General features: G+C 33.4%; 1 protein-coding gene across 4 annotated transcripts in view; it reads left to right on the top strand.

Annotated features, from left to right (window-relative positions):
* Positions 1-13,933, top strand: part of TSC22D1 (TSC22 domain family member 1) — a 159,032-nt gene that overhangs the window by 20,549 nt on the left and 124,550 nt on the right. The window contains exon 2 of one of the 4 annotated variants that reach the window (XR_004958071.1): positions 12,979-13,148. The exons of 2 other annotated variants lie outside the window; for them this stretch is intronic. Coding sequence is in view for 1 of the 2 variants with exons in the window: in XM_036249844.1 (XP_036105737.1) it covers positions 12,979-13,066 (88 nt within the window). In the remaining variant the exon portion in view is untranslated. Of the gene's footprint in view, positions 1-12,978; positions 13,614-13,933 lie in introns of those variants that run through there. One more of the 4 variants, XM_036249844.1, reaches the window with a different exon arrangement.

The following is a 13,933-nucleotide window of genomic DNA, read 5'->3' as shown; positions in this document are numbered from 1 at the left end:
GGAATGGTATAGCTTATATTTGCTTATTATTAGAACCAGAAAATACTAATTTATATGAATGCCTTTGTATAAAGTTGAAAACCAGGTTTTGCATTGTCATTTTACTCTTTAATATAGAAGGGGGATTTTATTTTTTTAATCTAAGAAATTGCATTAGGTATTCTTTAAATTCAAAGTTTGTACAGTAGAACTTTATTTTTATATTTTTTTCCTGATTTATAAATATCAGGAAAAAAATTGGAGCTATAGAAGCAATTGGAATATTTTTGAATTGTAGTTAACAATAAAGATCTATCTTAAAGGATATAGTATTTTAACTTATTTAATAATAATGTATCATGAATCTTATTCACATGTTCCAAAATTTCACTTTTTACTAATATTAAATAGCCAAGAGTTGCTGAGAGCCAGTAATTTTCACAAGTTGTATACATTGATTGCATTTCTAGACTTTTTATTTATTGATATGCTTTTTTTTTTTTAAATCCTCACCTGAGGACATTTTTTGCATTTATCTTCAGATAGAGCGAGAGGAAGAGAGAGAGAGAAACATCAATGTGAGAGACACATCCAGTGGTTGCCACCCACACAACCCCAACCAGGGCCGGGGACAAACTGCAACCGAGATTTGTGGGAACTGAACCCAGGACTTTCTGGTTCTCAGTCCAACGCTCTGTGGAGCCAAACTGGCTAGGGCTTGATATGCTTTTGATAGCTTAAATTTGCCATTCTCCTCAATTCACGTAGGCAGTCACATTGAAGAGAGAATGTTTTAAAAGTGGGGTTACTTTTTGTAAAATGCACAGGCTAAAAGACCCACTTTGGGTTTTTTCTCTAATATTTAAAGGTTTAGTTGTGTTTCCAATTGTACTCAGATTCTTAGCCTATGAAAGTCTTCCAGTAGCTTACTAAGTTAGCTTATTAAGAAATCACTCCAGTTTGCAAAAACAAAAGCTTTTAACAAGTGGACACATAGGCCTAACAAAAATGAAGTTGTGCTGTATTTGAGCATATTGAATATGTGATATAAAAGCCGTTAACACCAGTGATTTGAGTTAGAGGCTTATTAACGCATGAATAGGGGAGAAGAAACAGAAATAGAAAGGTAGTAGAAGAACATTAAAAGGGGATGGAAGAGATCTGGTGGTAATTGATAACTTATTAAACAACTTTGTTGCCTGCATCTGTAACTCTAGCTATATAAATTATTTTAGAAAAATTACATAAGCTAATTTAAGCAATTGTCTGTTAGCCTAGTAGGCTTTTTATAGCACTTATGTTTTCTACTGGTATTGTAACTATTTATTTATTTAAGAAATATTGTTTTTGATTACTCCACAAATATTTATTGAGCACTCAGAGTGCCAGACAGTGGGAATATATTGATTAAGGAGATATCACACTGGTATTTAAGACATTTTTAGTCTAGTTCAGGATACTGACAAATAAGCACACATTTACAAACAGCATGATAAGTGCTGTGGTCATCTACAGGAAATAAAGGTACATATAACCTATCTTTAAGGAGACCATGAAAGACCTCTGGGCGAAGAGTTCTAAGAAGCAGTGTGTGGTCATTTGTATAAAACTACATAGGAGTGCTCTGGCCAGTGTGGCTCAGTTGGTTGAACACCATCCCATGCACTGAAAGGTCACCAGTTTGATTCTTGGTCAGGGCGCATGCAGGTTTGATCTGGGTTAGGGTGCATACGGGAGGCAACTAATTGATGTTTCTCACATTGATGTTTCTCTCTCTTCCTTTATTTAAGAAATATATATGGAATATTTGTTATGTATGTTAGTACTGAGAAAAGATCCTAAGGATACAAAAAATCATGATTTTGGTCTTCAAGAGTTTGTCTAGTACCCTGAAGAAGCATCATAAGATGTTTATATATCTGAATTACTCAAATTATATTATACTTAGTTGTTATTCTTTATATGGTGTGCATGATAGCCTTTTTATTCAAATAAATTGATTAGGCTGTAGCTTAATGAGCATAGAGCATAATGAGGTAAAGTTTAATGAGCATTAGCCTTGACATTGATCTGATATCTAATCTTGTTTATACGATCACTTCATTGTATGACCTTGGTAAATGTAAATGTTAAGTCCAATTTCCTTACCTGTTCAGTGCGAGTCATAGCTACTTTTGGTACTGTTGTTGACAGGATTATGCACCTAGCTCAGCTCTTAATTGTGTAAAGGGTAGCTGCTCTTATTACTGTGACAAATGAGAATGATTCCTTTCTTAAGCACTGTAAATTAAAATTAAAAGCTTGCCTGCACATTCAGAGACTTTCTGCATAACTTTATATAGCCTTCTAAGCCAGTGATTCTGTGTCTTTGTGGTATTTTTGGTGTATATCCTTTTATAACTGGGGCTTCATAAGAGAATCCCTTCGGGAAAAGAATGACGTTTTCTCAGTTCTCCTAAGAATGGTGTATACCTAGTATCATCATTCTAGATCCATGAGTGAAAGTGAATTTGTTACATGTAATGAAGTAATCAGGGACTCTTTTTCTGAATCCTGGGCTGCTAGAACTATACTATATCTGATTATATCAGAAATGCTTCAAAATTCTTAAATTTACAGAAACAAAAGTTGTTGCAAAGCACACCCTCCTCTCTTTTTGGATGTAATGTCATGTAGCAGTTTGTTCATACCCCAAAATAGACCCATTTCTCTAATCAAGTGATTTTTAAGATTTTTCATTGTAAAGGTTATTTTAGGTGAGATACCTCCCAAAGAACCATCTGTTTCATACTCAATCCCATATGGGACTGAAGACTATCTCCTTAGAATGAATGGAATTAATCAGTTTTTAATAAGATAAAGAGTCAGACCCTGGCCGGTTTGGCTCAGCGGTTAGAGCGTCGGCCTGCGGTCCAGAGAGACCCAGGTTCGGTTCCCGCTAAGGGCGTGTACCTCGGTTGCAGTTTGTCACCGGCCCTGGTTGGGTCGTGAGGGTGGCAACCTCTCGATGTGTCCCTTTCACATCGATGTTTCTCTCTCTCTCTCTTCCTCTCTCTCTCTCCCGCTCTATCTGAACAAAAAAATGAAAAAATGTCCTCAGGTGAGGATTGGAAAAAAAAAAAAAAAAGATAAAGAGTCAGTATCTGGTATTTAAGTTCAAAGATTCATTAAGCTGGATTTTTTTTTTTTTTTTTTTAAGAATCTGACTTAAGTTTATTTTTTAATATGTTCTTATTGATGTTTTAGAGATAGAAACATGAGTGTGAGAAAGAAACATTGATTGGCCACCTCCTTCATGCCCCAACCAGGGATCTATCCCACAACCCAGGCACGTGCCCTGACCTGCAATTGAACCAGGACCTCTCAGTCCATGGGACTACACTCAATCCACTGAGCCACACCTGCCGGGCTAACCAGCTTCATTTTATATATGAGAATTGTTCTTGTCATTTAGTTCCTTTTCTGCTCTACCATGCTATTTTTCATAAGTATTTGATTTATATTAGAAATAAAAGCATAATTTTTGTCATGTGAGAGTATGTACCAGTGAACCATCTGCCAGAAGTTTAAGATCATATTTTGAGAAGTACAGCACTGACATATTTGTAGCCTCATTTAATTGGCCCTGTCGTTGTAAATGGTTTGCAGACCTTAGGGATAGACTTCATATGAATTAGTGTATTCCTGGGGGAAATTCCTAAATAGCATAGAGAAAACTAGTTAACTCTGCATTCATTCAAAGATAAGGAAGCTAGTTAACTTCCTAAACATTCAAAGATAGGGCAGCTAATCAGAGTTGGTTCCTTGCTTTGGTTACCATTAACATAGAATAGTTTACTAACGATTTGTTTCTTATGTTAGAGTTAAAGCTTGACTTTGCTAACAAAGTAAAGGGGTCAATTGAATAGTCTCATCTCCCATTTATCTATTTCCTATGTTAAATTTACTTGAGAAATGAAAAAAGAAAGAAGTAAAAACAGGATCAAATTCTAAGGAAAAATTAAAGTCTTTTAAGGAAAAGACTTATCAAAGGGTGAAAGGAATGGTTATTGGAGATGTTTCTGAATATACAATGGTACATTGAGGAAAGAATTAATTTTTGGCTCTTTTGGGAACGTCTTTTAAGATAGAGAACCTTAAAACTGCAGAAGTCAGAATTTAAAAAACACTAGATGCATTTAACAGTTTCAGAGATTTGATTCAAGTTTTGAAGGAGGAATAGTAAGATACTTTTTCTACTTAGAAATACTGTAATCTGGTATTTATTTCTAAATAAAATTAAAGGAGTGGCATATTTAAATATGTGAAGCAATATAAGTTTTATTTTATTTTACTTTTTTTTACTTCAGATAGGGTGGGAGGGGGAGAGAGAGAAACATCATGTGAGAGACACATCATTTGGTTGCCTCCCGAACCACCCTGACTGCAACCCAGGCACGTGCCTTTGACCAGAATTGAACCTGTGACTCCTTGGTCCTTGGGCCAACGCTCTAACTGCTGGGCAGGGCAAGTTTTATTTTTTAATGGAGATATAGTGATACGAAATTTTCTCATTTGCTAAATTGAGAAACTTTATCCAGAATTTGTTGTGGCTCCTACAAAGTTTTATAGATAGCTTATACCATGTTAACTAAGCTTCACATATCTCTTATATCAAATCATATTTCTTAAGTTTAACTTGATGGTGATATTCTTTTTCTTTTTCACCATTTTCTCTTTGGCAGTATTTTTCTTTTCAAGACATGGATTGTGAATATAAAGATCTTATTCCAAAAATATGTGGAGATAAATGCAAAAATGTCCTCGGGTGAGGGAAAAAAAAAAGAATGGGATTTCAAAATATGTGGAAAGTAGAATTAGCTATGAAAGCTGTGAATAGTCAGAAAAATGCCAGAATTAAAATTTTTTTCCTAGGATTCTTACACATTTACAAAACTATTCTTTGTTAGGCAAGTCAGTAGATATGTAACATATAAACTAGAAATTGAAATTAGAAAAAAACTTTCTGCATCTTGATTTTTTGTAGTACTTAAAAGTGAGAGGGATTTCTGATTACAAATTCAACATACTTTAGATATAGACTTTTCAGGTTCAATAGAAATGTCTATTCCTAGATTATTTATGTTGCTGATACTAAGTTTTGCTACAGTTTACTTACAAGTTTCATTGCCTTGTCAAACTTTTATAGGTTGATAGAAATGGTAAAGCAAGTAACTGTCCAGTGATCTTTGTTTAAATGAAATTGAAGGAAAGAGGCAGGCTGTTGTGGCTCAGTGGTTGAGCATCGACCCATGCACCATGAGGTTGCTGGTTCGATTCCCAGTCAGGCCACATGCCTGGGTTGTGGGCTTGATCCCTGGTAGGGGGAGTGCAGGAGCCAGCTAGTCAATGTTTCTCTCTCGTCCATGTCTCCCTCTCTCTCCCTCTTCCTTCTTCTCTCTCTTACAAAACAAACAAAAACAAACAATAAAAATATATTTCAAAAAAATTCAAATATATTTTAACAGAAAATTTAATTGTTAAAAAGAATAATATGATTGGAAAAGTATAAAATTAGTTAAAACTCAGAATCCTGGAGACAAACTGGTTTTGAATTTTCTGTTCTACAACTTACGAAGTGTGTGTTCTTAGGTGAGTTACTTTACTACTTTGTACCTTAGCTACCATATCAGCAAAATTTTGATGATTGTAATACTTATTCTGTCATAGAGTTATTGTGAGGATTGAATGAGGCACTATATATAAAATGCAGAATGTATTACTTTACTTAAGCTCTCATGTTAAAAATAAAACAAAAGGTTATGAATATTTGTGACTGATTTTATAAGATAGGGAGGCTAATTATTTATAAGATAGGGAAGATAAATTATTTGGGAGTTCTATCATTTGACTTTTAGTAAAAAAAAAAAAGTAAAAGGGATATTTATGGCACTGAATTTTGTTTCCTATGGAAATTTTTAAAGAAATGAGCAGAAAATTTTATTTTTTTTTCCATTTTATAATGCAGGAATAAAAATTCACACATGTTAAATTACATTTAAAGACCTTTTGTTTTTGTGTTCATTTACTCTATCATAATGCTTGCTATAGTCCAAAGTTAATTTCCACACTAGTTGTTCAATATAAACATCATTCAGTTTCTGTGTTTGTAGGCGAGATTTTATCTTTTGATATCTCACAAACTTTTTTTTTTCTGAATCAGTACTCTGTACAGAGACCTATTTACCAAAGAAATTATATATGCAAGATTATCACCATCTGATTACTTTACTGATATTAATACAGAACATGCCGTGATGCTGTCATTTCCATTAGGATTAGTTTTTAAAGAAAGATTCAAGTCAGCTTTTCATATCAATAAAAAATGTAGATACATTTTTCTTTTCAATAGATATTCCATAGATGTGTCAACTATGGTATGTTATTCAGAACTCTGTTTTATTTTTTAAATGAAATTTATTGGGGTGACATTGGTTAGTAGGATCATATAGGTTTCAGTTGTACATTTCTTTCATACAAAATCTGAATGTTGTACTGTGTGCCTACTGCCCAAATTCAAACCATCTTTCGTCACCATATTTTAGGCCCCTTCCAACCCCCATAACTTTATTTTAAAATAATTTGACTTATTAAAAAGTTGCAAAATACTACAAAAAATTCCCTTACTTTCATTCAGCTTTTCCTAATATTTATATTTTATAAAACCATAAAACAAATATAGAAATCAGTGATTAATACTAACCAATCTGTAAATGTTCCGCTAAACTACCCTTTTCTGGTTCAGGATTCAATATAGGATCTCATCTCTTTCATTCTGGGCTGGTTCTTCATTCTTTCTTTGTCTTTCATGACTACCTCACTTGTGGAGTACTGGAGTACTAGATGGTTAGAATGTACCTCGATTTGTATGTCTGATGTTCTTTCATGATCAGATTGAGATTGTATTTTTGGCAAACATACCACAGAATTGATGTTATGTTCTTTTCAGTGCATTATATAAGGAGGCACATGCTATCGATTTGTTCCATTACTGGTGCTGTTATCTTGATCATTTGGTTAATGAAGTGTCTGCCAGGTTTCTACAATGTTAAATTGCTCTTTTTCTCTTTGTAAATAGCAAGAGTCTTGTGGGGAGCTATTTTGAGACCAAGTAAATAACCTGTTTCTTATCATACTTCTACCCATTAATTTTAGCATCACTTGATTTTTGCTTGAAAAGACCCTTTTGAATTTAATTTTTTAACATCTTTTTGTTGTTGACTGGTGTATCATATTTCTTGTCATAGATACTTAAGAATCATAAAGGAATTAATGTAAAGACAGCTTAATTTGTAAAACATTTTTTCCTAACTATAGTCTTTTATTTTCATCTTTCTCTGAATGCACTTAAGAATGTAGCATAACACAGAATCCTGGAATAAAAACGTGGTTGAAAGATGATCCTTTTTTTCTTCCCATATATACTTAAATATATGCTGGTCATCATTAGAACAAAGCCAAATGTTTCATACTAGCAAAATAAACAGGCAAAAAAGATGTTAGAGAAGTAAAAGTTAAGGGGGGGCTAAGTTAATTATGGAAAAAAATTGCCACAGTGATTTAGAGATTTTTCTTAAAGTTATTTTCATTGAGATTTTCTTTTTTTGTTAAATATAGAAACCTTTAAAAAAAATTCCTCACCTGAGGCTATGTTTATTGATTCTAGAGAGAGAGGAAGGGGGAGAGAGAGAAACATTGATCAGTTGCCCAGACCCGGGTATCAAACCTGCAACCTAAGTATGTGTCCTGACTGGGAATTGAACCTGCAGTGTATGGGACAACGAACGCTCCAACCAAGTGAGCCACCTGGCTAGGACTATAGAAGCCTTTTTTTTTTTTTTTTCCCAAAGGAGGCATTGGCAAATTTAACATTTTTGTGTTTATTCTTCTTAAACCCTAATGTTGTCTTTTTAAAAGCAACTTGATCCTGAAGTTGACTTTCTTATAATTGATATATATTTTTATGATTGCTATTTATCTTTTATTTTGTAGTGGATTAACTACTCTTAAAAATATATTGTGCATTATTGCTTTTTTATTTGTTTTATTTCTTATAAACTGGAGGAACATGAAGTCACAGGTTACCTCTTTCTTGTCTATCTTTTTAAAAAAAAATTTTTTTTCTTTTTATCCTCACCCGAGGATATTTTTCAATATTTTGTTCAGATAGAGTGGGAGGGAAAGAGAGAGAGAGAAACATCAACGTGAAAGGGACACGTCGAGTGGCTGCCACTTGCATGACCAGGGCCGGGGACAAACGGCAACCGAGGCACGTACCCTTAGCGGGAACCGAACCCGGATCTCTCCGGACCGCAGGCCGACGCTCCAACCGCTGAGCCAAACCGGCCAGGGCATCTTGTCTATCTTTTAACAAATAGTTGATATTTAAACATAGTGAAGTAATTTGAATCCTAGTAACATTTTGGATGGTATGTTTTCCAAAAGGATGAAAAGAAAATATATTGATAAACCTTGGAATTTGGTTTGAGTGTTTAAAACATCTGTAATAGCTAGGGTTTTTTATTCTCATTACAATTTTCTTCTCTTTTAGGAAATTGCTTTCCATGTTTAACTGTGTATCCTCACTTCCCTATTTTGATATTTTAAAGTGTATCCCATTTGACAATATATACAACATTGTGGTTTAGAAATAATCTTTTTCTCCAGAGCCAATACAATACCTTCTAAGTAAGTTGGGTTTTGCTTGTTTGTTTGCCTTTTGGCAATATCACTCACTTTTTAAAATTGAAAATTTGAATTTGGATGTCCTGGCAATAATATCTGGTTTATTTTCTTACCAATTAAAAAAATATATGGTTTTATTCATTTTTTAGAGAGAGAGAGAGGAAGGAAGAGAGAGATAGAAACATCAGTGTGAAAGAGAAACATCGATTGGCTGCCTCCTACATGTCCCCTACTGGGAATTGATCCCCCAACCGGGGCATGTGCCCTGACCTGGAATCAAACCAGGACCTCTCAGTCCATGGGACAACGCTCAATCCACTAAGCCATACCAGCTGGGTTTCCTACTAATTTTAAATCTGGAAAAAGAACATTAGAAAATTTATAATGGGTGCTCTAATTTAGCTAAAATTGGAATCATCTCAGGATAATACCTCTGAAGTTTCAGCTGACCATAATAAAAAATTAATCCTAGAAGCTGATCCCCAAAAGAGATCCATGAAAGTAATACTTTTGATAATTTTTATTTTCTTCAGAATTAGAAAGTTGAATCTTTAGTGTCTACTTTAGATATCAGCCACTTGATTAAAAATTCTTTTTGTTTTTTGATCAGTAGGCTTCATTCATTTGTAAAATACTTATTGAATTTACCTAACTCAGTGTGCCAAGCTCTCTTCTCTAGGGGCTGGAGATAAAAAAAACTCACTCTTTCTGTTAAGGATGTCCTTTCATTCTCTTCTTAATGCCAGCCAGGTTGTTCTGGACACTTGGAGGGATTTGTAAGAAATTATTTTTCTTTGTAGACATGCCTTAGAACCAGTAAAAAGAATCATAAAAGATGAATAGGGAACGTATATTACATCATGCTTCCAATTTAGTGTAGAATGTCTTGTTTTATGAGTGATCTATGTAAGTCTTTAAACTAGTTTCAACCTCAGATCAGTTATAGCAAAAGTGAGTAGAAATGATATTCTGTAAAAATGTGTTACCTTCCATTTCATTGCTTAAAAATGATTAGGTGTAGCTTTTCCTCTTTCTTCAGTATGAGAAATGCTTAAAACTAGCAGTATGTGCTCATTTAATAATTTAGTATTGAGAACAAATATTGCCCATAGTCTAGTTTGTGCATTTCAGGAGACTTTCTCAGTATATTTATATATAAAACACTTAGATTTATTGCTTCTGATTAGAATATAACTGGATTTTTAGTTATATTTATAACTGAATCCTTTAAAAATTTAAGTATTTATGGAAAATGTTAAAATAATTTTGTTGATGTACTGGAACAACTATTTGAGTTCCTTTGATTTTGTTGGTTTTGGTTTGGAATTTATTCTCTAGTGCAGTCTTGTAGTGGAGTACTTACTCTTTTTCCTTTTGAAGCATCACACAGAAAAATACCATCTATTAAAATAGAATTAGGTAAGGTCCTACTGTGTCATTCTTATGAGCCTCCATTAAGTCTCACAAAAACTGCTTTCTTGTTTGATCAATGATCTCATTTTGAAAGTGCCTTTTACATTTTCTTTATAAATGGTGTAATATCAAATTCAGTCTCCATACATTATTCACTCCTAAAGCAAGAGTGATACCAGCCCTCCTCAGTGATTCAAAATAATTTCTGTTTAGGGAAATATGTTTGTTTATTTTTGAGTATAAATATATTGAATCTATAAGCTTTGGTACTTCAGTCAAAATACAGAAGTTATATCCTGAAAGTAATCTGACTTGGGAAAAGTTTGTAAGTGGATCTACTCCAGTCAACTCACTTGCCTTATATATAACTCAATGATATTTGCTATTTAAAAAAAAAAAATCTAAGTTTGTTTTATTTTTAGTTATATGTTCTGTGGGGAATGATAATCAAGACTTTGGAGCTCCTACTGAAGGGGAAATTTTATGAGTGATCTATGTAAGCCCAATATCAATTTGAATAAGATATGACTTCTTGGGGGTTGTTTTTATTTTCAAAGTAAAGTGGATCTGAAAACTTAAAAATTAGGTGTATTTCTTCTTCAAAATGAAATGTTCCCTTTTGGCCTATATTTTCATTCAGATATGTTACTACTTATTAGTATTCAAGAAAACTGGGAAATTTGGAAGATTATCTTGTTTATAATTTCTGAATATATTTTTAACTTTAAGTTAAGTTTTACTAAGATCTCATTAATTTGGAAATATTTAATAAATTTCCTGGTTTATATTGAAATATTAGACATGAAAAGGAATGCTTTGTCAAGGAAATTGATTAGAAAAGACTGTGGAGGATGATTATTTAATTTTAAAAGCATTTTTGTAGCACCTCTTTCCTCCGTGTAGGTACAATGAATACATAAATAAGATAGCTCTGGTGTATTAATTTTAAGCCTTTCTCATCTGCTAAAGAGCCATCCCTTAGGAACTCCAACTGTGGAATACTTTGTTAATCTATTTGGGATGTTTGGACTCTTGAAAATATCTAATTAGATTTTATTTCTTGAGATACTCAGTATTCAGTTCTTTTTCTAATTTTTACTCCTTTCCTCTAGTCATTCCTCATATACTTCCTCAATGTGATTATACTGTAAAATACTGTTTTAAGCTACTGCTCAAAAAATACACTCTCTATGGTCTCTTTAAAACTAAAAGACTTCAGAACTTAAGTTCTGTTGGAAACTTAACATGAAAAAAAAAAAAAGCTGGCACAAAGCCTCATAAAATATTTTTATAGTTATTAATTTGATCCCTCTTGCAAGATGGCAGTTTCACCCCTTGACATCTTTTAGATTTCTTTTTTCATTATTTCTTTAATTTTTGGAAATTATAGATTTGATGGTTAAATATGTAGATTTCCTTTTCTTAGTCCAAACTGTTTTCATTTCTCACTTGTACAGAATTTAATATATTCCTAAAGTAGAAGTGTTAGCTTGTTCTTTCATCTTTAGGCTTTAAAAATAAATTTGGTCCAAATGTTGTTAGGTAATGGAATAACCATTCCTTTTCAGCTGTTGGTATATTTCCAAACTGGCTGGCAGAGCCAGGAGGAAGTTGAAGGCACTAAAGTATTAACTTTGGTTGGTTGCTGCCTTCTTAGTGCTGAGATTATAACCTTTTTTGGTTGATTGATAGAGCAAGAGAGCACAACCCTCGTTCCACTAACAGGTAAGGAACCCTTGTGATAACCAGTTGGTGTGAGAGAGAGATTGCTTGATAGTATTTTTTTCTTAATGTATCCCAAAATATAATATGTCCCTGAAATAGGATAGTGTGACTGTGTTCCATACTGCAGGAATATGCAGCACCTTTCTATTTAGAATAAGATCTGAAACTTAATAGGGATGTATCACTCTGTATTACAGTATAGTTGATCTGTTTTCCACTGTTAAAATTTATCCTGCAGTCCCTGTAACTTTAAATACATGTCTGCCTATCTTATTCTCCTTTCAGCTTTTCCTTGATCAGTTGCTATATGCTTTGAACTTCCTTCTCTTATTTACCTTATTCCTATAACAATGCAAACTATTTTTCAGTATCTTTACCATCATCTATTATTTGAGTGTATCTTACTGCTTTAATTTCTGCATTGTAGCCATTAATGATTATTTCCTGGTCCTTCTTGACCTCAAACCAAATGATCATATGTTTTAAAAAGATTTTTAGTCTGTATTACCTATGTCCACTATTCTGCCCTTCCACTTGAAATATGAGTGCTTGAAGAAATAAATCTTTTCAGTAACAGTAGTCATAGCTTGATAAAATTCAGGTTTAGCTTTGTATTGCTATAATATGGGACTGTAGTCTGATTAATTCTTTAAATTACTAAAGACTTAAAAACCAAGAACAAATTCTGCTTCTTAAATAATTCCAAGGTTTATTAGTATTTCTGTTAATATGCTTGATTTTTCTGTTTCTGCTTTTCAATCCATCTTCTTCTCTTTTACAGAAGAGTAACTGGGACTCCTCCTTTAATATATCTGAGGTTGAGTGCCTTTCCCTGTCCCTTTAAGACAACTGTGATCTTGTTTCCAGTTATAATTTATCATTTTTCAATTCAGTCTTCACCACTTGAAGTTGAGTGGTTTGTCACAGAGTGTGTTATGGCTCAGACCAAAATAGGTCCCTTCTTAATAGTTACTGAGGAATAACCATTTGTGGGGACAGCTTCTAAAATTCAAATTATGGCACTAAAGAAAGTGCCCAAAGGTAGCTCCTTTTTATCCTGAGGATAAGTCTTTACAAACTCAAATGACCAGAGAATGTAATTTCTTAATAAGAATTTTCTCTTAAATCTATATTCAGCTCTCTATTTCAGTGCTTCTCTCCTACCAGAGGTGCAAGGAGTGATCCTAGAACCACAGATACAGCCAAGACCACGGAGAGCTTTTGACGTCAGGGGTCCACTTTCTCCACTGAACCCTTGGAGGCAGAATATCCAGCTTCTGGAGAGAGTGGGAAAGGATAATAAACAAGTGGGTGCTTTCCATTATTTACTTGGGTTTATTTGTAGATTGGAGTGTCCTTCCATTGCCCATATAATTATATTGGTAAACTCCTTGGGTTCATATTAGAGCTGAGTGGGGCTGCAATCTGTTTGTTTTTTCTAAGAATGCTAATTAGTGCCCATTCAAAAAAGAGACCTAAAATTTATTTAATTTTCTCTCCAGATAATTAAAGCAATGGATAATTTTGGGCACTTGATTTGGTGAATGCCTGTGTAGTACACAGGACTTTTAAAAAGGGAATATTTGCCCATTTTAGCTTTTAATGGTACTAGTTGACTTCTAAGTACTCTTTTATAGTCCAGTAATTAAGAAGTTTCTGTATTTCATCTTTGGGCAAGCTGGACATCTGAACTCTCCTAACTTACACAGTCTGATGTCCAGGTATTATCCTACCCTTTTAGTGAGAAATTTTTGGTCTTTTTCCTACCTCGAACTTTAGGACTTCATATTAATTAGATCTTTTAGAAGATTAAATGATAGTACTGTTATGGTTTTACTGTCAAATCTAGGTTTCATTCTTTAATAAGATAAATATGAATGAATATAAGTTTCAGGATATAATATCCCTGAAAGCTATATTAAATATACTCACAAGTAGTTTTCTAGTCTCTAGGAATAATGTTATTTGTGGCAAAAGCCTTGTCCTAGATTTTTACCATGGCATTAAAATGGTTTTCTCTTAGTTTCTTTGATGCCAAGGGCAGGATTTGATTCCATGAAATTCTTGTCATCTACAATGGGTAGAATGTGAA

The sequence above is a fragment of the Molossus molossus genome, unplaced genomic scaffold, assembly GCF_014108415.1.
Source record: "Molossus molossus isolate mMolMol1 unplaced genomic scaffold, mMolMol1.p scaffold_m16_p_9, whole genome shotgun sequence".
Lineage (NCBI taxonomy): Eukaryota > Metazoa > Chordata > Mammalia > Chiroptera > Molossidae > Molossus > Molossus molossus.
Note: the sequence above shows the minus strand (reverse complement) of the source record. Positions and strands in the feature narration are given on the sequence as shown.